Here is a 24,696-nt window from a genome sequence, read left to right as displayed (position 1 = left end):
TACTACCATGTGAAAACAAATTACAGTGAACGTTAGTGTGTGGACAGTGTTATGGAAAAGGGTGTAATGCTGAATGAATGTCTTGTCACACTGATTTGATTTTAGTGAGACATACAACAAATGCCTTAGGTGAATTTGATTTCTATTTTGTACAGTAATCCAGCGTCTCTGAGACTATTCATATTTGCTCATGTGTACTGACCCTCTTCTCTTCTACCTTTCCCTCCCTTCCCCCAAAAATGCAAATCTTGAATAGGCACCTATCACATATTTTTCAGAAAAATGCATCTTTCCTGCTAATTCACTGCCTTAATTGTCAAGGTTTGATGCTATACATTTGAATTTCTGGGGCAAACTGAACATATGCTGTATAAAGTAAAAATGTCTTGAGGGAATGAATGCTATGTATGGCTATTTACAGCAGTGCAATAAAAAAAGTTAAATATTTTTAGAAAGCATGCTCAAAATAGACATCTGGAATTTTGTCAAAGCACCATCAAAAGATTTAACAGGAAGCATAATGTATTAAAAGCAATAATCCATCCATGAAAACCTATAACCTTGCAGAGAATTATGAAGACATGTGCAGCTCTAAGGAGGCAAAGAAGGGAGGAATCTGCAAAGACTGTTAAGATCTGTGTTTCCTTCAGGGAGATAATGACAGTTAATATACAGATAGTTTTTACTGTGCAGGATTTGGGCTAAGAGACACTCTGACATTTCTATAGCTCATTCCCACCCCCCATCCCCAAAATCACGTTTCCTGATTTGAGTGAATTACAGTGAAGATGATATTAAAGGCATGGGCAACTATTTATTCTCATCATATGTGTGGACCCCAAATAATACTAAGTCTTTAATCTTATCTCAGTCCCAATAAAGTATTAAAGACTTCAATAGATCAATAATTTTGGATTACAGAGCTTTTAACAGGCATCCAGAAACTACATCTGGTGCTTTATTCAACCTGCTTAATAAATGACAGATTTCTACAAATAACATCTGTGTGGGTCCCTGAGAGTATGCCATGAACAGAATGAAAGCATTCAGTGACTATAAAGTATATGTAGTAGGGTGTTTTGCCTATAGTATGCAACTTTGTATTAATGATGCTTTCTTAAAATAAATAAGTTAAATGCTTATGATTGACCAGAAGTTTAGCAGCCATTAAATATTCTTCAGCTTTCAAGCACCACAATCGACAAGTAGATGTGTACGTCAAAAAACCCAGCTCTTCCAGGGCATAGTGAGAAGGTAGTATACTAAAAACTTGATCAACAAATGTTTTTTGATAGCTTACTATGATATGGAGCCAAAAATTGAATTGCTAATTTGGCCACAGTAGAATTTAGTAGAGACTATAATCCAAAATATTTAGCCCTGTGACAATCTAACCCAGGAGAGAGGTTTGAGAGATACTTGCACATACTTAATTGTCTGTCAGGCTTGATAGACTTTCTCAGCATGGAAGTACTAGATCAAGGTGTTGGGCCCATGGAAAAATATTTAACTTTTTGTTTTATTTGAGTGTTTTAGCAATCAGATATCTGAAGAGGGATATAGTGTATCTGGTGTCAAAGAAGGTTCATATTAACTTAATGGACCAAATTCTACCACATGGGTAAGTGGGGAGGTTCTACCTAGGGAGGTGGTAGAATCTCCTTCCTTAGAAGTTTTTAAGGTCAGGCTTGACAAAGACCTGGCTGGGATGATTTAATTGGGGATTGGTCCTGCTTTGAGCAGGGGGTTGGACTAGATGACCTCCTGAGGTACCTTCCAACCCTGATATTCTATGATTCTATGATTCTTTGAAGTGGGCCCTACTGAAGCAAAGAAGAGCTTTATGCACATTTGTGAGAGCAGAGTATGACCAAAAGTCTATAATAATAAATATTTTGAGCTTTGGTCTAGCCACTAGCACTGATAAGTCTTCTCCATATGCAGATCAGGCAGAAAGATGACCACTTACTTTCTTTGTAGTCTTTGGATCATTGGCTCTTCTCCTTTTCTCCCACACTCAATTTTTTCTCGTTTCACTGAGGAGAAGCAGCAAAGATGGCTTTTGTCTTTTAGTCCTTTTTGGACTTTTTCTGTAGTGTGTTTGCCAGCTTTTTTTTCTTTCTTTCTTTCTGCCCTTTCAGCGGAAGGACTAAAATTTCATCTATATTTTTGTGATGACACTGTTCGGGGTCATATCTATTGGGTTCTCTTGTCAAATCTATAACCAGGCCCTTTGTCAAAAAGGTGCTTCTGGGAATGGATGGAAGACATGGCCTACCTCTGCAATGCAGATACCCTCTCTGCACAAGAATGGGCTGAGGGGAACAGTGTGCCTGCCCTCTGCCCTGGTCTCCCATGCAGAAATGGATCCTCTGAGTTAAACGAAAATTTGAATGATGTTTTGGATTAGAACTCCCCTTGTGCTTTTCCCTTGCCAGAAGCAGGTAAGACAGACTCTCAAGCCCCCACGATGGCATCCTTGCTACAAATGAGACTTTGATTGACATAGATAGAAACCTTTGGAGAAGCCCCTCTAAAGAGTGCTTTGCAGGTTCCCATGGGTCCCTTTCATGTGTGTTCCTTATTTTCATGGAACTGTTTTCAGCCCAGCTTGGAAGCCGTCACTTCACCAAGCTCCTTCATAGACCTCTGCTGTGTGAGAAGTGCTGCTATTTGATCCAGAGGTACAGCCTTCAGAATCGCTTAGAAGGTTCAGAGGAAAGGAATGTTCAAGCCTGTCACATATCCCTTAAAGTTGTGCCAATAGTGGAAGTAGAAGTGGAGACTGTGCTCTCTCTTCTCTTTCTCCAAAAGGGAAAAGAATATTCTTAACTGAAAATGATACAGGAGATAAATTCCTGAAGGGATCCCCAGGTACGTCCCTGGCTAGGTCCATAAGCACTATGTTGGCTACAGAAATGTAGGAAGCCTGACTATTGTTATCACTCTCTCCCCCGTCCCTGCCCCATGAATGTCTCTGTGGCAACATGCACCAAATTTTTCTCTGTTCCATTAGGGCCACTAACTTTCCAAAAGCCATTTTGGAGTAGAGCTCGTTGGGGGGGAAGAGTCAAGAAATGTCATCAGTTTCTCCCCAGTTATTATCCAAATGTTGGAATTTGAGAAGTTTTGACCAGCTCTGTTTGGACAAAAATATAGAAAGGTCATTAGGATGTAGATTTCTGCCTCTACTTCCAAACCATGCATGGAATGGCTCTCCGCATAAGAATATTCCCTGTGTAGAAGCTCAGCTTCCCAAAGAATTCTGAAACTTCACTAATAATTTTCTGGTTGCTCTTGGGCACTTAGGGTTTGCTTATGCTCACAGCAAATGTTGTTGGTTCCTCTGTCATAATGCAAGAGGCCTCTCTAGCCACATCAGTGGTCAGTAATAGCCTTAGCACGTACCTCAAGATCCATCCTTTCCAAATACACTTTCATATATTGGGTTCCTTTCCTTCTAGCTATTTCAGCTGATTTGGGCTGCAATAATCGCTTCAGCTCCTGTGGGTCACCATGTATGGAATCCTTGGGCTACTGGATCTGTAAACACAATTCCTATGTTGTCTTCCCTGGCCTACCTCCAGCCTGCCCTGGTGCCTACTCTCTACTTGCTTATGTGGGTTGGCATGAAGATCCCCCCCCCCCCCCCCCCCAACCACACTCAGTGAGAGAGAGAGAGAGAAGTTCTCCCTTTGCATTTCCATGCTAGGCCCCTGTGGGCCAGGGTTTAGTAGGACAGAGGGCCCTTCGCATTAGGGAGAATTTTACCTTTTGGGGAAAAACTCAGAGATTTGATATTGGAAAAGCGGAGTAAACAATCATATTAGGTGGAAGCATTATAGATCGGACTTGCCAAATATCTAAACTTAATATGTTTGTAAAACTACTCAAATCATCTGACTTTGGAGCCTTGTAGGACTTCTTATGTTTGTTTAAAAGTTATGCTTCAGCATTTCCTAAACTGCTTTTGCCCAAGAGGGTCTCCTTAATGTATTCAAAAATGTACTGTAGTAATTGGGGCTATCTTTCTTAGCTGGATTATGAAGTTTAGAAAAGAAATTGAATAAGCTTAGTTAGTTTGGGAAGTCAGTGGAAGACTGACCAATTAAATCTATAACCCCATTAATTAAGATTGTGAGCAGGTTAATAGATATGGTGCACTAGTGTTTTTCCAGATTTATGAAAAATTGATGCTGAATTTTAAAAAGACTGCTTTAGCTTCTTTTGAGAGAGAATCTCATGTGCCGCTCTAACAGTCAGTAGCTCACTGACTTGATTCTAGAAATAAATGAGATACACTTAAATATATATGCATAAAAATGATGACTCTTGTTTTTCAACATTTGCAGCCGTTGATTTACTCTTTTCTTTCTCTTCTTTCGCCCAGAAACACTGGGGCCTCTCTGAGAATCCTTAACAGAATCCCAAAGTAAGAGCCTGGTGCTACAGCCTCTTTTGTATCAGTCTGACCCCAAGCAAACAGTGTTAATTATCTAATGGATTTACAGAAACTTTAGGAATGGTATGCTATCAAGGTTACAGTTTTCACATTATCTTTGTTATGGAGGCACTGATTGTGATTTCATAGTTAAGGTAGTGATCCATTTTGCACTTAACGAAGGGATTCAACTCTGTTTCACATGTGTTCTCCTCAAACTTACAACACTTACTTTTTGAGTACAGAATTAATTTTCTGAGGATATACCAATAAATCCATTCATTTTTTGCATTCAGATTAATTAAACTGGGTTCTTTATGAAATTTAGCACCTGGACCTGTCTTTTTTGTCCCAAAGGATCTTAGCAACAGAATAACACACACTTCAAACTTTTCATGTAGTTAAAATTAATTGATATCTTGTGCATAGGCTGTATTTGAAGAAATTAGATTGTAATTAAGTTATTAGGCTATAGACAGGCTCAAGTCAACAGCCTCAAGTCAACAGCCCAGGTAACTCTTAAGTGGAGCTGTTGTGATGTCAAGGGTAACTCAACCAGTTGCCACCCTTTCTCTACAGCTAATTTACATTCAGCATTTCTACTGGTGGTAGTTACTCAGTGGTATAAAGGAGACGGAGAGAGTTGTATAAAATTGGCAGATTTAGTCCAGTGATCATTGCTCTTTAAAGGTTTTGTAGCTGCCAGCTGGTTTATGTGTCAGTTGGTTGGCCTGTTAGCACTGCACATTGAGGAAGCGGGAGGCAGAAGGTAGGAGAAGCCATTAAAGCAGAGTGTCACTGGGAATCGATCTAGCACCGGTTTTGTTAACACAGCCTTCTAAATGCCTAAATCAGTTGCACATTAAGGGCCAGATTCATCAGAACACTTCCGCTGCTTTATGCTGCTCTGGGGAGACAAACTTAACTGGTCAGTGCACTCTGGCTACTTTGCTGTACCAGTGAACGTGTCCTTAAGTTAAAACGTAAATGATTTAAGGTTAATACTACTTATCTTCAGATCATAAGAAATATTGCATATTAGTACTGTTTGGGGATTTCTTTTTTAGTACGCATGTGTGGACACTCCTTAGGGAAATTCCAGACAAAAAACTGCTTTAAAATGGAACTAAGATTGAGAAGAAGTATCAGTAATTTAGGGGTAAACAGTGTTTCAGGGATGTTGTAATTATCCCCAAAATCAGCAATATAAACCAGAAATTTCAGAGTTAACTGGATTTTTTTAGTGTGTACCCTTATTTTAAAGTAAGAAATTCCCAGTTAAAGCATGCAAACAACCTTAAATTTCCCCTGTACCAGCACTAGAAAGGGGGGGAGGGGGGGCTGAAGAAAAAAATCTGTCTTGAAAAATCATTTGTGTATCCTGTGCAAGATCCAGGCAGATTTGCAGTTGGAGGAGTGCATGGACTGTTCCCTAATTACTTCCTCCAAGGAGGTAGTGGCAGGAAGAAATGCTGCATATTGTATGAGCTTCTGGTGCATTCTGCTTCTCTGACTAATCCAGTCCTTCTCCTGGGATAGGAGGCTCTTTGCTACCCTTTGCCATCCACTAACTGCTGTTGACACGATCTAGCCCCAAATAACTAATAACCAAAATTTCACAAAAATTAAACAGTGGCTCAGCAGAAAAATACAATGGGCCAAATTCAGCCCTGGGCAATTCAGATGATTTAAATAGAATTACCTCAGCAATTAATTTGAGCCACAGCTCTATATACAGAATGTCTTGCACACTCAGTGAGTGTTTTACCAGAGTAAAAGCTGAATAAAGATTTGTTAAAGGGAAGAGGGAAATGGAATGCATGCAACACAAATGGAGCATTTCTTTTGAACTCTGAATTGCTACTTTTTCATTTTTCAAAATAAAAAAACATTTTAATTCCTTGCTTTTGTCTATTCTGCCCATTTAGGTTTCATTGACTTCAGTAGGCTTTGGAACTGATCCTTGATTTTATTAACCTTGCTTTTTAATAATTTTATTCATACCCATTTGCTTTGGACAAGTGTGTATGTATTTCTATTTTGAGTTTGATTATGTGATTATTTTTAATTCCTTCTTATTTTCAATTTCTGTCCTCTCGACTTATTTGGTTTTGGCATGGTTGTTGCCCTTAGGACCTCAAAATCCAAATGACAGAGATGTGGAAAGGGATAAACATGAGGGAAGGATTCTAATGTAAAATTGCTTGTGCCATACAAGGAAATATAGTGTTATATACAGTGCAGTTACTTATGGGCTCATGTTTTGGAGTCTGTGATTTGTATGTATCAAGAGCGTTTAAAATGTAGATTTATGAAAGTGTGTTTGAATTCATAGCATTTGGATATGATCCTTTAGACATTTGCTGTGTGTATTAGGACTGCCTCTTAATTCTATAAATGTGGTTTGTTAATGCTTAAGTTTATTGGGCTATAATTATGGAAAGTTAGTGTATCTCAGAAATGTACTCTAGATAGGTATCTATAATTATGCTTCAATAGTGGGACAGTTGCCCAGTGTTTTAAGTAATGGCTTCAGCACATAATTAACACGTTTCCCTGAGCACCCAGCCTTAGTCTAAACATTTCTTTGTCTTCGATTTGTTTCATATGAGAGATTTATTTATCCTTTTGCTTTGGTAAATCCAGCTATAGGTTAAAAAACAAAATCAAACTGTTTCTTAGAGCATATATGGAGATGTAAATAATTTTTATGGTGATTTTTCTGCCAAATCTATTAAGAGCCAAATTCCTACCTCATTTAGTTGTTCGCAACTTCCATTGACTCTGGTGGATGGGAGTTGCATGTGAATAGGAGTGGAGAATGTGGCCCAAGTGTAAATTACTAACCTGTTTGTCCGCTGAAAAGATCAAATGACTTTATATAAAGTTTGCTTGGTATAAAGACACTGTGCATGATAACTCCATAATAGTAATAATATATAGCACTTAATGTAGTGTTTTATGTCTTCAAAGTCTTGGACAGACATTGACTAAGAACTTTTTGCCTGATCCAAAGCCCATTGAAATCATTGGAAAGTTTCCTTTTGACTTAAATAGATTTTTGGGTCAAACCCTTAGTCAGTAAGCACCTTTTAATAATACTTAGCTATTATATAGCATTTTTATCCATAGAAGTCCATAGAAATGCTTTAAAAAGGGGAAAGTAAGTTTCATTGTCCCCACTTTACGGTTGCAGAAACAGTCACAGAGTGCTGAATAACCCAGCTCGTCGGTGCAGAGCTGGGAATAGAACCCAGGCCTCCTGATTTCTGTTATTTACAACTGGCTTAATGCATATTGCTTTTACAGTTTGGCAGAGCACCATCATGGAGTAACTGTAATTTTCGCTTAAAAAAAAAAAGTTATTGCATCCAGCTGCTTCAGGTACAGAGGGAGTCTCAATGTGAACATCAGTTCTAAGGAGCAACTCAAGTACTATGAAAAATGTTTCTACAGGCCTCTTTCAGGCTTGGTGGAGACCCATAGCTACGTCCTTGGACCTTCACCCAGCAACCAGAGATCTCTCCCACTTGACCTAGCTCTTACCTAAGATAACAGAATGCTAACAGAGCTTTTGGAACAGAAAATCAGATCGGAACTTAGACTGGCACAGCAGTAGACAGTAAATTTGAAATTTTTAACTCTTCTATCAATATAATAGAAAGGTAAACAGATGGCCAGATTAGATAACACAGACTGACCTAAAAAACAAAGGTGGAAACTGAAAAGTGTTAAAACAAAGGAAACTCTCTTATAAAAGAATGGATTGTTGTATTTAGGATTGAACAGACTGAGAACCCTGTGCTCGTAAAACTAAGTCTGGGTGCCTGGGAAGGATTTTCTTTTCTTTAACTGCTAGGCTGACCAGAAAGCTGTTATGTAATACTGAGGTGGCGAAATCTCTTCTGACGGAGATAATGCCATGGTGAACCTTGGAGCACTTGATATAGTGCCATTTATTTCTAGTATTCAGTACAATGGTTCTTTTCTTGTTATGTAGCTCATTAACAAATCTTCTTACAATATTTGCACTGGTTTCCTATTCTGTCCCCTCACTCTCCATCGGAGGCGAGCATGGACTTTCAGGTATCCCATTAGTAGGGCCAGTCTTTGCTAAGACCCCTGCAAGCAACTCCAATTGATGTAAATAGTGACTAGAATGGGAGTTGTGATTCACTGACACCTCTCAGAATCAAGTATTGTTTTGGTTTTCTTCTTGACAGACTCCTCGCATAGGGAAATGTTACAACTCTCATTTTGTTTTATTTATAATTTAAAACAAAAGTCCAAAAAGCAATGGGTACTTTACAAACCATGAAAACATGAGAAAATAACTTGGCCCAGCTCTGCCTTTTAGTGAAGTACAATGAATCCTGCTCTGTTTTGTATTTCCCCAGGAGATGGTGAGCTCTACACTTTTGGAGAACCTGAAAATGGGAAGCTAGGTTTGTTGCCTGAACAACTGAAAAACAATCGGGTTCCACAGCTAGTTCCTGGAATTTTGGAAAGGGTTAATAAGGTTGCTTGTGGTGGAGGACATACGGTGGCACTTACAGGTATGCAAACTAGTTGGCTTTTCTCTGATCCTGTAATTAAAAGAATCACTTTGCTTGATAGAGAAAACACTCTTATGAAATGTCAGACAATGCCGAGAGAAACTTTTCTTCTATCTTATTACATTGAAAATGAAATCTGTGGTTTTTTTCCATGAGTTCTACCAGAAAGCCTCCCCTTGTGAAATTTTAAATAACCTTGAATATGTATTAATTAGTGAGTCACTTTTCTGACTATAACCACTCTTTAATGGCTATAAAGAAAAATGTATGATCTGTTGGGAAAAATACAGAACTGGGATCCATGAACTGATTATTTCTAATCTACTCCTGCAGGAATTGTGCACATCTGAAGATATTCAGAATTCATGTATCCTGCAGAATTTTTTTTCTGCAGAAAATACACGTCTGCCAAAGAAGTGCTGCAGTTCCACCTTTCACCCACCAGAGGCCACTGTGGTGCCACAACAGCTGGCTGTGTTTGTGCTGCTGGCTGTTCTGGCACCACAGTGGCCTCTGGTGGGTGAAAGGTGGAACTGCAGCACTTCTTTGGCAGACGTGTATTTTCTGCAGAAAAAAAATTCTGCAGGATACATGAATTCTGAATATCTTCAGATGTGCACAATTCCTGCAGGAGTAGATTAGAAAATATTAGTTCATGGATCCCAGTCCTGTATTTTTCCCAATAGATCATACATTTTTCTTTATAGCCATTAAAGAGTGGTTATAGTCAGAAAAGTGACTTTCCCAGAACTGTTTCAGAGTAGCAGCCGTGTTAGTCTGTATCCGCAAAAAGAAAAGGAGGACTTGTGGCACCTTAGAGACTAACAAATTTATTTGAGCATAAGCTTTCATGAGCTACAGTTCACTTCAACTGCAGCACTTCTGGGGCAGAATGTACTGGGGGGTGCGGAATTCTATGCATGCCCAGTATTGCAGAATTCACCCAGGAGTAGAAGTTCATTACAGCATCCTGCCCGCAAAGCCAGGTTACAACAGAGTGAGGCACACAGGGCTGCTGGGGCGGGGAGGGAAGCGGGATCACAGACTGGGGTTCAGAATAGCTAGGGGGGGAAAGACTGGGGCACGGGCTCAGGACTTAGTGGGCTGACAGCATTGAGCCTGGTGACAGGCGGGGGGACTGCAGGGACACATGAGGATAGGGGAGGAGGCTGCTGAGACCCATGCGGATGACGGTTGTGGGGGGCAAGGGCAGATGTGCCTGACCTGAATGGGAAAGGTTTGGGTTCTCATGGGAGAGGCTCCCCAACTCCCTAAAAATCCCGCCCCTACCCCCAAAAAACCCGTTCCATACTTCTTACACCCATACCCAACAATCTTCCAGGTTCACTCCAGACTCCTTCCCTCTCCCTCAGCTCCTCTGTTACCTCTGACTCCCCTAAGCCTTTGCACTGCTTCTGACAGTTCTATATTGTAATTTAAATTAATTATTCAAAGTTCTGTATTAATATGCTTAGTGTGGAATCTATTTGTCAAAAAAAATTATCAGAATCTTTTTTTGGGGGAGGGTCTGTATTGTTACAGACAGACTTGCTGACATATATTTTGAAATAAACTACTAAAATAATTGAAACTGGCATGATTATATTGTGTTATTTTGACAAATAAAATGTGCAGAATTTTAAATTTTTTGGCACAGAATTGCCCCAGGAATACCAATCCTAGCTCCAATACTGTGGCTTTAGGCAAAGTACTTAATGTGTCTGCCTCCATATATGATACTATTATATAATACCTCACAGGGATTTTGTGAGACTGTATTAGTTGCTTGTACCGTGCTACATAGTCTAATAAACTATTAGAGTGGGTTATTGCTAAACTAGCTTTTCAAAGAGAAAAATGACACTACTAGCTCTTCGCTTTCATATTTCTAACTTTGGGCATTTTTATTATTTTTGGTTTTTTTTACTGGGTTTATCTCTCTTTTACCAATCTTTTAAATTAGATTGGTTAATGATTCTTCTATTTATACTTTAGCTCAATCCTGAAAATCCATCACCTGCGAGGAGCAGGAAGCTTCTTGAGTGAGTAGGACCAATGCCATCAGTTTACACAGAATCTAAGCTTTTAGCTAAAACAAAAGAAAAGTAAGATTCTGTCTCACAGACTCATCAACTTTAAGGTCAGAAGGGACCATCGTGATCTACTCTAACCCACCCACTCCTGAAATAGATCTCTGTCCTCTGGCTGAGTTACTGAAGTCCTCAAATCATGATTTGACTTCAGGTTACAGAGAATCCACCATTTACACTAGTTTAAACCTGCAGGTGACCTGTGCCCCATGCTGCAGAGGAAGGCTAAAAACCCCCAGGTCCTCTGCCAATCTGACCCAGGGGAAAATTCCTTCCCAACCCCAAATATGGCAATCAGTTAGATACTGAGCACATGGGCAAAACCCACAAGACAGATACATGGGAAAGAATTATCTGTAGTAAGTCAGAGCTCTCCCCATCTAGTGTCCCATCACCAGCCACTGGAGATATTTGCTTCTAGCAGTTGCAGATCAGCTACATGCAGTGATGAGCTGCCAAAATCTTAACAATGGGTTCCCTCCTCACCCCACGAGGGGGTCGTTGCCCACCCCCACCCCCCGGGACTCCTGCCCCATCCAACCCCCCGCGTTCCTTGATGCCCCCCCAGGACCCGTGCCCCATCCACCCCCCTCTCCTTTCCCCGACTGCCCCCAGAACCGGGCAGGAGGGTCTCGTGGGCCACCGTAGTGGGTGTCCACCTCACCCCTAAGAGGGACCTGCTGGGGGGCGAGGTGGGGAGTCCCGGAGGTGCTTACCTGGGGCAGCTCCCAGGAAGCATCTGGCAGGTCCCTCTGGCCCCTAGGGGCGGGGGAGTGTAGCTGGGGGGGAGCGGCCACTACCCCACTGATCACATCAAAAGTGGTGCCTTAGGCGCCGACTCCCTGGGTGCTCCGGGGCTGGAGCAGCCACGGAGAAAATTTGGTGGGTGCACAGCACGCACCGGCAGCTCCCCACCCCGTGCCCGGCCCCAGCTCACCTCGCCTCCGCTCCGCCTCCTCCGCTGAACGGGCTGCCCCACTCTACTTCTCCGCCCCCTCCCCCGGCTTTTTGCGAATCAGCTGTTCGGCGGGAAGCCTGGGAGGGCTGAGAAGCAGGCCGCGGCTTCACACTCAGGCCAAGGGGGGCAGTTCCCCTGAGGCTCCCCCCCCCCCCCCCCCCGGGTTACCTGCTGGGGCACGGGCGGCCCTCCTCATGCCCCCCCGCCCCAGCTCACCTCCGCCTCCCTGGGCCTGAGTGGGAAGCCGCGGCCTGCTTCTCAGCCTGCCCTGGCTTCCTGCGCAAACAGCTGATTCTCAGAAGCCTGGGGGGGCGGAGAAGCAGAGCGGGGCGGCGCTTTCAGGGGAGGAGCCGGAGGTGGAGCGGAGGTGAGCTGGGGCAGGGGGTGGGGCGGGGAGCTGCCGGTGGGTGCTCTGCACCCATCAAATTTTCCCCTTGGGTGCTCCATGGCAGGAGCACTCATGGAGTCGGCGCCTAAGGCGCCACTATTGGCCGGTTCTAAAAGGGCTTCTTTAAATTTAACAGCTCCAGCTCACCACTGGCTACATGCCCTTGTAGGCAATCTCATCATACTATCCCCTCCATAAATTTATCAAGCTCGGTCTTCAAGCCAGTTAGGTTTTTTGCTCTCACTGCTTCCCTTGGAAGTCTGTTTCAGAACTTCACTTCTCTGATGTTTAGAAACCTTTGCCTAATTTCGAGCGTAAACTTGTTGGTAGCCAGTTTATATCCATTTGTTCTTGTGTCCATACTGATGCTTAACTTAAATAACTCTTCTCCCTCCCTGTTGTTTATCCCTCTGATGTATTTATAGAGACCAATCATATCTCCCCTCAGCCTTCTTTTGGTTAGGCTAAACAAGCCAAGCTCTTTGAGTCTCCTCTCATAAGGTAGGTTTTCCATTCCTCAAATCATCCTAGTAGCTCTTCTCTGTACTTTTTCCAGTTTGAATTAATCTTTCCTAAATGATCTGGGAAACCTGAATTTCACACAGTATTCCAGATGAGGTCTCACCAGTGCCTTGTACAATGGTACTAACACTTCTCCATCTCTACTGGAATACCTTGCCTGATGCATCCTAGGACTGCGTTAGCCTTTTTCACAGCTGCATCACATTGATGGCTCATAGTCATCCTGTGATCAACCAACACACCCAGGTCTTTCTCCTTTGTCGCTTCCAATTGATACGCCCTCCCAGTTTATAACAAAAATTCATGTTGCTTAGTCTCCAAAGGCAAGATGTTGCACTTTGCACTATTAAATGTCATCCCATTTCTATTAGTTCAGTTTACAAGATCATCTAGATCTTCTTGTATAACTCATCTGTCTCTAAGGATTTATGATAAAAAAGGTTTAAGAACATGAAGCAAGAATAACAGGCACAGCAGCTATGAAGCTGTGTGTGAGCAGATACTATTGGTGCACTGTTTGGCATGAAGGAACAGATCCTGAGTATACCCTGTTCCCCCACCCCACTGGCAGGCTGAGTAAGGCTCATATCACTCCTAATACTCTGTGAATGCAAATAACTGCCTTCTACCACCTATTTCTGAGGTCTCCCTCTTCAGGCTCAGGATGGGGAGAGCAGAAGTGACCAAACTCCTTATTCCCTACTCTTATTGTCAGCTGTGATGCTGTTCTTTTTAGAAGTTCAGCAAATAGAATAGATTTTATTGAAGATCTTAATGGTGTTGCTACTGCCTATAGATGATACCCAATCAAGCAAACCAAACATTGTGTGAAGCCAGAATATACTATGGTGCAAGAAGCAAGCCAGGAAAAAAGGAATTGGGCAATATAATTGAATTAACTGAAGTTCAGCTGCCCAAAATGATCTGGGAAAAATTAGTTTTCCTGAGGAGAAAATTAAGGCAGCATGCAGAGCTCATTTTCAAAGGTCTCCTAAAATTCAAAGTTGAGGAGGTAAATAGGAGTTATAGGCTAATCTGGATAGGGAAGGGATATTTGTAATATTTGGATTGCTGTCCTTTGAGCTCTCTCATTATGCAAACACACTCTTGGAATGTGCCTGCATGTTTCACACCAAACCTGGATCCTTCTAGAAATCTCTAGCCACCGGGGATTGCATGGATCTCATCTTGAGTAATGGAGCACTCCTATAAGGAATCATGGTCCTCCTACACCTTCATTTCCTCTAGCCACCATCACAGCAAATCAAAAATGTGAAAGCTACCTGGACTCTTTGGCTACAACTGCTTCATCTGTAATCGCAGCTACCACTTTGAGGTGAGATTTGGAGGAAGTGTTCTTCTGTATCTATTGACATGTATACAAAGGTGGAGATTTCATAAATAAGGTGATAGAGAAGAAAAAAGATTGAAGTCTTTGGTCATTTGCCAAACCACCCACCTTCTTTAAGAAAAATATTTCATATAGCACAAATCCTCTCAACTTGCTCCAAAGCCAGACTGACGAGAAGAAATCTCAAACCTTATTTTGGCTCGAAAAAATATAAAACCCTATTGTCAGAAGCACAGTTATGCTGCTTGTACCTTTGGGCCTTTTTCTGCTGTCAAACACAATGCTTGAGTCCTAACTCAAACAATCTTGAACTTATCCCATTTTACTAAGTTTTGGAGGGGACCATCTTTATTCTGTTTTGGTGGCATGGAATGGAATCATGTCCTAACAGTAAGTGTTCAAGATAGTTTGGAACAGTTTTGCTATGCCTTTGCACTCGACCAAAACTTCCTCCTTTTCTCATCCCTTTACAGGGATCCCGTTCATTAGAAACTGCTGAGGGATTTAGTCATAGAGAAGGGTTATCTCGAGTAGAGTAACAGAAGTGATTCCTCAGCCATATCAGAGACAGAGATGCTGTTCCCAATACTTCCTTAGCCCTAATGGTTTTTGTTTGGTTGGGTTTTTTGGGAGGGTATCTTCTATTATAGGCTCAAGCACTCTGAAAATTCAGAATAGTGGCCTTGGCCTCAATAATTGCATTACAAATCTAAGGGATGGTTTGCCTGACCCTCTTGTTTCTATGTATTCCATAAAGACTGCTCACAGGAAATACCTTATTTTCTGTGTTGGAGAGGATCATTACCTGTATTTGATTTTTCTTTTGCATCCATGTTCTTTAGCAAATGTCTTACTGTGGTGGCAACTCACTTGAGAAAGCTGTGCGTTCTTTTTTTCTCCTTCCATGGCAACTGACTACTGAAAGCACAGATGTTCCAAGAGGCTTAAATTGCCTTAGAGAAGAGTATGTTCCATACCTCGGTTTAGATTTAGTGAAAAATATGATAAAACATCCAACTTCACTTAAACTCATTATGTTCATCAGAGCAAGGATGACAAAGGTCTATTTGTCTCCAGAGAAATTTCACGACCTATTTGAATGTTGCTAAGGCTATTAGAATTTATGGCATCATGCATCCTGGGAAATCCATTTGCCAAATTGAGGGTGAGACTTCAGTTCTGGCTAAAGAAAGTATCTGCATCAAGAACAATCTGTATTCATATAGACTTCGTATGGAAAGCCTAGGTATCTATCAGTTATTCTTCTGTTAATTGGAATTGAGGGATCGCTTTCTGATTTCTTATTTTACTTTACTTGTTAGCAATCCCTTTCTGGATATTTTTCCTAGCACTGAATCTTCCAGCAGAGGGAGCTTTAATATTAAATTTAGTAGGAAGATAACTTTTTATAAAGTATTCTGCATACTTAAAAAAAAAAAAAAGTCTTGCTCTTTATATTTCATGGTCTTTTGATTTTGCAGAAGTGACCCTAAAAATTGTTTTAAAAGAGTGATGAGGGGAAAAGGTATCCTGTAAGCAGAAAACTCTTTTTTTCAGCTTTGTGTTACAAGGCCTGATCCTGTATTCTTTGTTGACCTGAAGTTGCAATTAAAGTCAATGACTATGTTGGGCTAGTAATGCCGGGTCTGCTCCACTTCTATTTTCTTCCCATCCCTCCTCTTCTCCCACAATAGAGACAAGATGAAGGTGGGAGAGTGGTTGGGAGATAGCGCTGGAGTAAATGTAATGTGTGATTTGTGTTTAAATGTGCTACCAGTTTATTGCTCCTCTGAGAATGCAGCAAAAAAGCATTCAGTTACTGTACATAGATGGCTGGTGTGATGGCCTGGCATCCTCCACAGGGGTCGGAGGAGCTTGTGCTTGCCCTGCTTCTGGTGCTATGGTGTGGCGTCTACCTCTGTGGGTAGGAGGAATTCCTGCCCCTGTGCTGCAGTCTGGCTTTTACCCCACAAGTGGTAGGGCACCTAGTCGCCCTGCTGCTGGTGTGCAGTGTGACTTCTACTTAAGTTTGATTTCCTGTGGGAGTACAATGTACGTTCAGACATACTCACTTCCATTCAGAAGTCTTGAGTTCTCTCTTTCTCTTGGTAGCGAGCTGTGTGGCTCCTTTACTTCCACTTAAAAAATCATCAGCTATTTTCAACATATGCAAACATCAAAACTATTTTTAAATGCTTTTATTTAGCTGCTGAATGTAACCTTGCCATCTGAATGACCTTGATTCTTGAACAGAGAGAAACTTCCTAAAAGCAAATGTTCCTTACACCTGCTGGTGGTTGTATGGGTAATGTATATGAAGAGGAAAATTAAGCCTGGAGTCTCCAGATACACTGCAATAACAACATTGTCAGTGTTTTTTAATGTTTAAGCAATACCAGACTTGCAAAGATCTGGATCGTACATAATAGAGTTTTGCATATGGCAAGAAGTTCAAGAGTAAGCTGTTGAAGAGGAAAATATACATAATGATTTTTTTAAAATAATTGTGGGCTTGTGTTGACCTCAGCTGTAATATATAACATTGTATAATTTTCATTGGCTGACTTTCACATGTGCATTTAGTCAATAGCTTATTTTGCAAGTACGCCATGAAACAAAATATGTAGCAGCTCATACCAGTTTATTTTCTATATCAGTGGTTCCCAAACTTGTTCCACCACTTGTGCAGGGAAAGCCTCTGGCGGACCAGGCTGGTTTGTTTACCTGCCGTGTCCGCAGGTTTGGCCGATTGCGGCTCCCACTGGCCACGATTCACTGCTCCAGGCCAATGGGAGCTGCTGGAAGCGGCGGCCAGTACGTCCCTTGGCCGGGCCCATCAGGGGCTTTCCCTGCACAAGTGGCGGAACAAGTTTGGGAACCACTGTTCTATATGTTTAGTTAAATCTTTCGGACGGAGGGTGATTTTTTCATGTCATGTTCCTTTTGATTTTTCTCTTTCATTGTGATTACACTTTATGAATTGATAAAATGTAAAACTTTTTTTCATAAAGTTGGAGTGTGATTTGATTTCTGTTTTGCCAGTAGTGGGGAGGTCATAAATAGGACATATTAACTGTTTGTTTACTTTCCATGTACAATTTTCAGAAACAGATGTATATACCTTTGGCCTTGGACAATATGGGCAACTTGGACATGGTACGTTTATTTTTGAAACGTCGGCACCAAAGGCTGTGGAACATCTGAAGAGGCATAAAATACGTAACATTGCATGTGGGGAAAATCATACAGCTGTAATAGCAGGTATGTATGCTGAAACTTCTGAAATGTACTTAAAATGATAAAGTATTATCATTTATGATATGGAATTTGTTTATTATAAAATGAGCACAGTGAGGAAAACATGCAGATTTCATTTAAGGTTAAGTGACTGCCCAATCCAGTGGTCAGTGGAAGAGCCAGACTGGAATTTAGGAATTCTGTTTTTGACTTTCTGTATATGCTTATTCCTGTAGACCACGCTGCCTCTTAAGGAAGCTGTAGCCTCACAAAGTCCTCCCTAACACTCAGGCATGAGTCTCAGTTTTGCTATACAGTTGTATTGTATTTTTTTATTAGTATTTTATTTTTTGGTTATCTAGACTAACAATCCCAGACAATACTTTTGTCTGAAAATGTATTTATCTTCTGGAAACATATTCAGCAGTTTAAAAATCATACAAATCTTTGTTCAGATTCAATTTTTGAAAATGAAATACACCTTGCTTTCAAAATGTATTTAATTCTACTCTTATAACAGTTTTGTCATGTGCTTTTAATGCACCTTCTACATTAGTAACATGTTTCTTTTTCCATGTAGACAACGGCCTTATGTTTACTTTTGGAGATGGACGACACGGCAAATTAGGACTTGGAGAAGAGAATTTTACTAATCAATTCATACCCACCTTATGTTCTAATTTCTTGAAGTTTACAGTCTGTTTGGTAAGGCTTTGCTTTGTTCTTTTTTCTCAAGCATTGAAATGCTTATACTTTATAAAATCATTTCATATCTTATTAAAGGAAATCTGACAGTTTAAAATCATATTTATATTATTTCCTTATAGTATTTTATTAATACTGTAGATTAATACTGAAAGAATGTTAAAATGTTTTGTTTTATTTACCACTTCTCATTCTGCTGCTTCACTTCTTGCTCTGTGATCGGTTTGGACCATAAAAATAGACTAGTCAGTTTTTCTTTCAGATTGTTATGCGCTTTCACAACATTGCAATGTTTAGTTTGCAAACACTTCAAAGGAATCCATAAATTTCAGACAAATTTTTTTTTTAAACATTTTGGTAGTTTTAGTTTTAGGAATAGCCTTCTACCCAGTGTGTGGACCTAAACCACCTGGTATATATCACTTTAATATCACAGATTATTTATAATGTAGGTTATTTACAAAAGTTTAATCAAATGAAAATGTATTAGTTTTTTACTCCAAACATGATGAGAAAAGAGAGGCAATATTGCTCTTTTAGGTTATTGTTTTAGTCTTTCTGCTGGTATTGAGGAAAATTGCTGTAATGCTAGCTCCAAACATTCAGAAATTGAGTCAGGCCCCAAAAGATCAATTAAACAAACAAACAAAACCAAAACCATTTTGAGTTCTTTTTATTTGCTTCTGTTTTTTGGGCCATCAACATGCCACTTGGGTCATGTTTTCAAGCTTTTCTCTACAGCTATGTGGGCTAGAAACTTTTTTAAAAAAAGAAGGTTGAGATTCTCATGTAATAACTTTGTCTCCCAGATTGGCTAGGGCTCTAAATAAAACATCAAATATTATGAGACTTGTGGTAGTTTTCAAGAGATGGTAACATTGTGTATATGTCATATTGGCTAACTTCAGAATGATTTACTAAACTCCTTTGAAAATTGATGCAGAATTTGTTGCTTGCTTCTAGAGAGTTGGCTAGTTTTATTCGGTTTTACAATATATTGTATTTAAAAAGTTTCAATCCATTATATATTTTAAACATCAGTGATTACAGTTTGTACTTTATCACACTGAAATCTGTAACTTAGTGTGGAGCAAAACATTTGGATCTTCTAACCTGTTTCTTAGTCGTTGGTCCAGAAGATGAATGCAAGTCGATGAGATCCTTTTGTGTTTACGCTGTAGGTTGCTTGCGGTGGCTGTCATATGCTAGTTTTTGCCACTCCAAGGCCTAAAGGGTCTGAAGAAATACACGAAGATTTACGTGAAAACTGTTTGGCTGCTACTATCTCTAAACTGGGTGGTGATTCATTAGTAACTAACACCTTGCAGAGAACGTTATCGGCTCGAATGCGGCGGAGAGAGAGGGTAAATTCAGAGCTAACTATTTCTGACATTTATTAAGTTTTCATGATTTTTTACAGGAAAAAAGACTTTTTTTTAAAAAAAAATTTAAATTATAACTTACACTCACCAGATAAATATCCCTCTTTGAAATAAATGTTTGTATTTCAAGGTTCTTCTTTGAGTAATGTTCCTGTGAGGGCTCCACTTCAGGTGTGCCTGCACCTTTAATTGGAGATTTTAGTAACAGTGCCCATTCAGCCCAAGCATGTGCTCCATACATCCTTGTGCCTTGCAGCAAGGCTGGATGGGGCTGTGCAGACAAACTGCCCTCAGTTCCTTCTCAGCTGCCTTCAGCCTGAGACAGTGGCTTCTGTATGCCTGTTCTCTTTATTATTTAGCAGCTAGTTAATTAGTATGTAGTTAATTATTTTATAGTGTTTGTAGTTGTTGGAACAGTTGTTCCCTTTTTTCTTTTCCTTTCTCTTAAAAAAATATTGATGGGAAAGATTTCCCTATTTAGGGGTCATTTTTTGTTATTTTGCTTGGGTAATCCAGGTTCCCCGGGATTTAAAAGGTGCCTCTATTGCTGCGAGGCTGTCCCAGTCAGGCATTCTCAGTGCCTCCATTGTTTATGAGATACTCGTCTTCCCAGTAAGTACATAATCTGCACTTCCTTCAACGATAGATCCTGAAAAAATAGGGAGATCAAGTTTAAACTCCTGATGATGGAGCAAGCCTTAAAACTGGCTTCAGATCCAGAGGCGGAAGACCACCCTGTATACAGATCTCCCAGAACAGCTTGTGCCTCATCCATATCAATATCCTGGTCACTGGAGGTCGACAGAGATGGAGGCAATATCATGGCACTGATTGCATCTATGGCACCAAAGACCTCAGCAAAGGTAGCCTTGACATCAGCCTCTATTCAGAAAGAAATAAAGAGTAAATCTCTGAGAAAGTCTCAGTCACTGGTGCACAAGAAGGCTACAAAGACCTCAGGTCCCCAGAGCAGTATCATGCAGGGTCCAAGTGATTCCGGTACTGCAAAGACAGGGAAGACAGCTTCAAGGAGTCAGTCCTCAAAGACAAACTCCTTACCGAACTCAGGTATCATACCCAGAGCTATAGACACTCTTCTAAGAAGAATTCTAGTCTCATCCCTGAACATCAGTTGGTGCCAGCCACTTAGAAGTCTGTGGTACTGAAGACTGCTTGACTGGTGTAATTGGAGTCTACTCATTCCCATGCCAAGCACTTGGTGCCAGCTACATCAGTACTGAAGCTGTCCTCCACAGGTTCTTGCTTGGGCCTGTTGTTGATGCCATTAGTACCGCAAGAATTTAGATACTCTAAGGATCATCTAGTATCTTCAGAGTCAGACACTCCTCTGCTAACTGGTACTGGGGGTTACCCTCCTCAAGATTTACTTGGTCACTAACCCCCATCATCTAGAATATCATACTCACCCTCGTTTACAACACAAGCAGAACAGTTATTTTCCCTCCTCCCCACTTGGATATGTTGAAAAGGAGTCCTAGGACTCTCAAATCTCAGTACAGGCTTCCCCTGTCTACTCTAGAACACATTGCTGCCTCTCCTACACTGAGGTATTGGAGGAGGATAGACCTCAAAGGACACCCATGTGGCAAGAAGAGAGATGGTTGCCTCCACCTATCCCATATGCCCCCCCTCCAGTGGCCTTGTTGGGAGCTGTGGGCATTCTGTCAACAATATGTGATGAAGTTATCACACCACCAAAGGGAGCAAAGAAGAGTACATTCCCCAACCACTTGTGGCACCATAAATGCCAGAGGAGGAAACCTTTGTGGAGTTGGACTCAAGGGCAGACAAGGAGGTAACATCTCTTACAAATATTTCCTCCTCCTCGTCTGAAGAGGTTGTGTTGCCTCCACTATCTTCTCTGGCAGATGACTTCAGGTAGTTACAGGAACTGATGAAATTGATGACACACAGTTCAGGAGTCACACCATAAACTCCTACATATTTTACCTATGTCAAAATTCTTGAGGATTGCCATTCCGGTCAACAAAGCTCTTATGGAACCTGCTAAGACCATTTGGCAAACCCCAGCTACTGCATTGCTTATCCGCAAGAAGGTGGATAAAAAGTATTACGTCTCTTCCAGGAAATCATAATTTCTATTTTCTCACCTAGTGCCAGATTCTCTCATAGTGAAGTCTGTTAATGAATGGGGCAAACAATATAGCTCAAAGTCCACCCCGTACAGCGAGGACCACAAGAAGTGCTATCTTTTTGGCCATAAATCTTCAGCCACACTTCACTTTAGAATAGTAAACCATCAGGTGCTCATGGTGAAGTATGCCTATTTGAATTGCAACAAATTTAATTCCTTTATTGATCATCTGCCAGAGAAACATTGTGACCAATTTAAGGTCATTATTCAAGAGGGTTAGCTCCTAGCAAAGACATTGCTCCAGGTCTCCTTGGATGCTTCAGATACTCCAGCACAGTCTGAGAAAAATGTCTTGGGCTGCGCTGTAAGGCTTCCCAGGAGAGGTCCAGAGTACCATTGAGGACCTTCCCTTTGATATTCACAAGCTCTTTGCAGACTCAATGGGTACATCTTTCCACATTTTAAAGGACTTGAAAGCCATGCTGAGATCCTGATTTATATGTCTGTAAATAAGAGGCGATTTAGTAGGTCTCAGAGCGCACAAAGATCATGCCCAGCCCTCAATTCAACTTACCATAGATCATCTGAGCCCCTGGCCAGGAAACCAAGATTTGTGACTCTTGACCTACAAGACACATTTTCATGTTGCTATTCACCTTTCACATAAGAGGTTTCTTCATTTTCTGATCAACAACAAACACTTACTAATATCACATGCTCCCTTTCCCTATCTTCTGCTCCAGGTTATTCTCAAAGATTCTGGTGGTAGTTGCCACCCACCTACGTCTTCTGGGTCATTTCCCCGTATCTGAATGATTTGTTGATTGGGGCAGATCTTATCAGGAAGTGTTGGTGGCTGTAAAGATGACGTGTTCTCTGTTCCACAGCCTGGGCCTTCAACTCAGCCTCAAAGTCTGTTTTGACTCCAGTACAGTATCTAGACATCATAGGAGCTTGCCTGGATGCAGTGACAGGCAGAACATGCGTCTCTTCCAGCAGCTATCTCGTGCTGAGTCTTATCTCAAGGATTCATGGCAGTCCTCAAGTAACAGTAAGAGATTGTCATCGACTGCTGGGGCACACGTCAGCTTGTGTCTTTGTTGTGCAACGTGCCAGATTAAATTTCCGAGGTCTCCCTGGATGGCTTTGAATGGTTTACAAATCAAGCAAGCACATTCTAGGCAGGTTAGTGTCTGTTCCCCAGTGGGTTCTGTGGTCACTCAACTGATTGAAGGACCTGACCAAAACCTGTACAGGTGTTGCGTTCTTTTAGCATCCTCCTACCATAATGATAATGCCAGATGCTTCAGTGTTAGGTAGCGGGATACATCTGGGACCTCAGAAGATACAGGACAAATTGTCACTACAAGAGCAGCTCCTCCTCCTCATCAATTGTCTGGAATTTAGAGTGGTCAAAAAGATAATGACAGGCAATGTGGAATACACATACTATATCAATCGTCAGGGAGGATCACATGCCCCATCTCTGTGCTGAAGTGATCAAAACTCTGGCATTGGTGCATAGCCAACCAGATAGCCATTGCAGTTTCTTTCCTCCCTGATAATCAGAATACCATGGCAGATGACCTCAGCAAAGATTTCTTCCTAAATTACCATTGGTAACTGGACTCTTGAGTCCTTGACACAGTATTCATAGCTTGAGGGTTCCCAGAGGTTGATCTGTTTGCAACAGCAGCCAATGCAAAATGCATCAAGTATTGCTCCAGAGGGGTCTCGGTCCCTAGCCCATAGGAGACACTTTTTTCGTTTCATGGACAAGGGGTCTTCTCTATGCTTATCCATTCTCAACAAGATCAGGCCAGGTTGATAGTGCTTGCACCAGTGTGACTGAGACAAGTTTGGGATCCCTGTCTAAATAGACACAATTCTTGTTCTCCATAGCATCTTCCAGTCATTTCTCGTCTGCTGACTCAGGATGCTGGTTAAACACTTGACCCCAACCTGCAGATTCTGAGGCTTCAAGTATGGTTCCTCAAAGGTTCTCTGAAGTAGAGATATCCTGTTCATCAGAAGTCCAACATGTTTTATTAGATCAGTTTTCTTCATTGCAGGGCCTGCGAGCCAGTGGTGGCTCCCATTGACCCTAAGTGCGGCTCACTAAGTTCCCTCTAAGCTGTGCGGCCGCACAGCAGGCTATAAATAGCCATGCAGCAGCTCTAAAGGGCCATGCAGCAGGGACCTGGAGAGGAGAGAGGTAAGGTGTGGGCAGGAATTGCGGAGGGAGCAAGTTGTGGCTTGCAGGGCTGCTGTGGGGCTCTCCCCCCAGCCCCAGAGCTCCATGCTGCTGCACGGGTGAGAGGGGCCCTTCCCCAGGAGTTCCATGCTGCCTGCTGGCAGGGGGGAGAGAGGATCCCTTCCCCTGAAGCTCCATGCTGCCTGCTGGCAGGGAGAGAGAGGCCCCAGCCCTGAGCCCCCTCCTGCACCCTAAATCCCTCATCCCTGGCTGCAGCCCCCTCCCACATCTCAAACCCCTCATCCGCAGCTCCACTCTAGAGCCCTCACCCCCAGCCAGTGGGGTGAAAAGAAAACAGAGGAACATATGGTCCAATGAACATTTGGACAGCCTTACTAGGATTGCGATGACAGATTACAAATACTGCATGAACAAAGTCAAGGAGGAACAGGCACACTTTTGCTCATCCAGTTTTTAAAGTAAGTTTTGCATTATTCTGCTCTCAAAAAGTTTACTCGCATAGGTGCCTTTTTAATTCCATATATTTTTCTGGTTATTATTTTTATAAAAGGAGTATTGTTTTATTGTACAAGTAGACTTTGTTTTAGTTACGAGTGGCTCTGTAACATTACATTATTAAGGTCAGTGAGCAGTGTGTTAATTTAGTAGTTGATGTGGCTCTTACATTGAAGGTTTTTTGCTAAAGTGGCTCCCACTTCAAAAATAGTGAAGAGCACTGTATTAGATAGTAGAAAA

General features: G+C 41.5%; 1 protein-coding gene across 14 annotated transcripts in view; it reads left to right on the top strand.

The window, feature by feature from the left end:
• Positions 1-24,696, top strand: part of RPGR (retinitis pigmentosa GTPase regulator) — a 126,647-nt gene that overhangs the window by 20,511 nt on the left and 81,440 nt on the right. For 13 of the 14 annotated variants that reach the window (XR_005225880.2, XR_006287902.1, XM_043538041.1 and 10 more), the window contains 4 exons: positions 8,839-8,997; positions 17,412-17,567; positions 18,124-18,248; positions 19,430-19,612. Coding sequence is in view for 12 of the 14 variants with exons in the window: in XM_043538041.1 (XP_043393976.1) it covers positions 8,839-8,997; positions 17,412-17,567; positions 18,124-18,248; positions 19,430-19,612 (623 nt within the window). In the remaining 2 variants the exon portion in view is untranslated. The remainder of the gene's footprint in view (positions 1-8,838; positions 8,998-17,411; positions 17,568-18,123; positions 18,249-19,429; positions 19,613-24,696) is intronic. The other variant, XM_037902347.2, reaches the window with a different exon arrangement.

This window comes from Chelonia mydas, chromosome 1 (assembly GCF_015237465.2).
Source record: "Chelonia mydas isolate rCheMyd1 chromosome 1, rCheMyd1.pri.v2, whole genome shotgun sequence".
Lineage (NCBI taxonomy): Eukaryota > Metazoa > Chordata > Testudines > Cheloniidae > Chelonia > Chelonia mydas.
The sequence above is the reverse complement of the archived record's forward strand: the minus strand, read 5'-3'. Positions and strand labels throughout refer to the sequence as shown.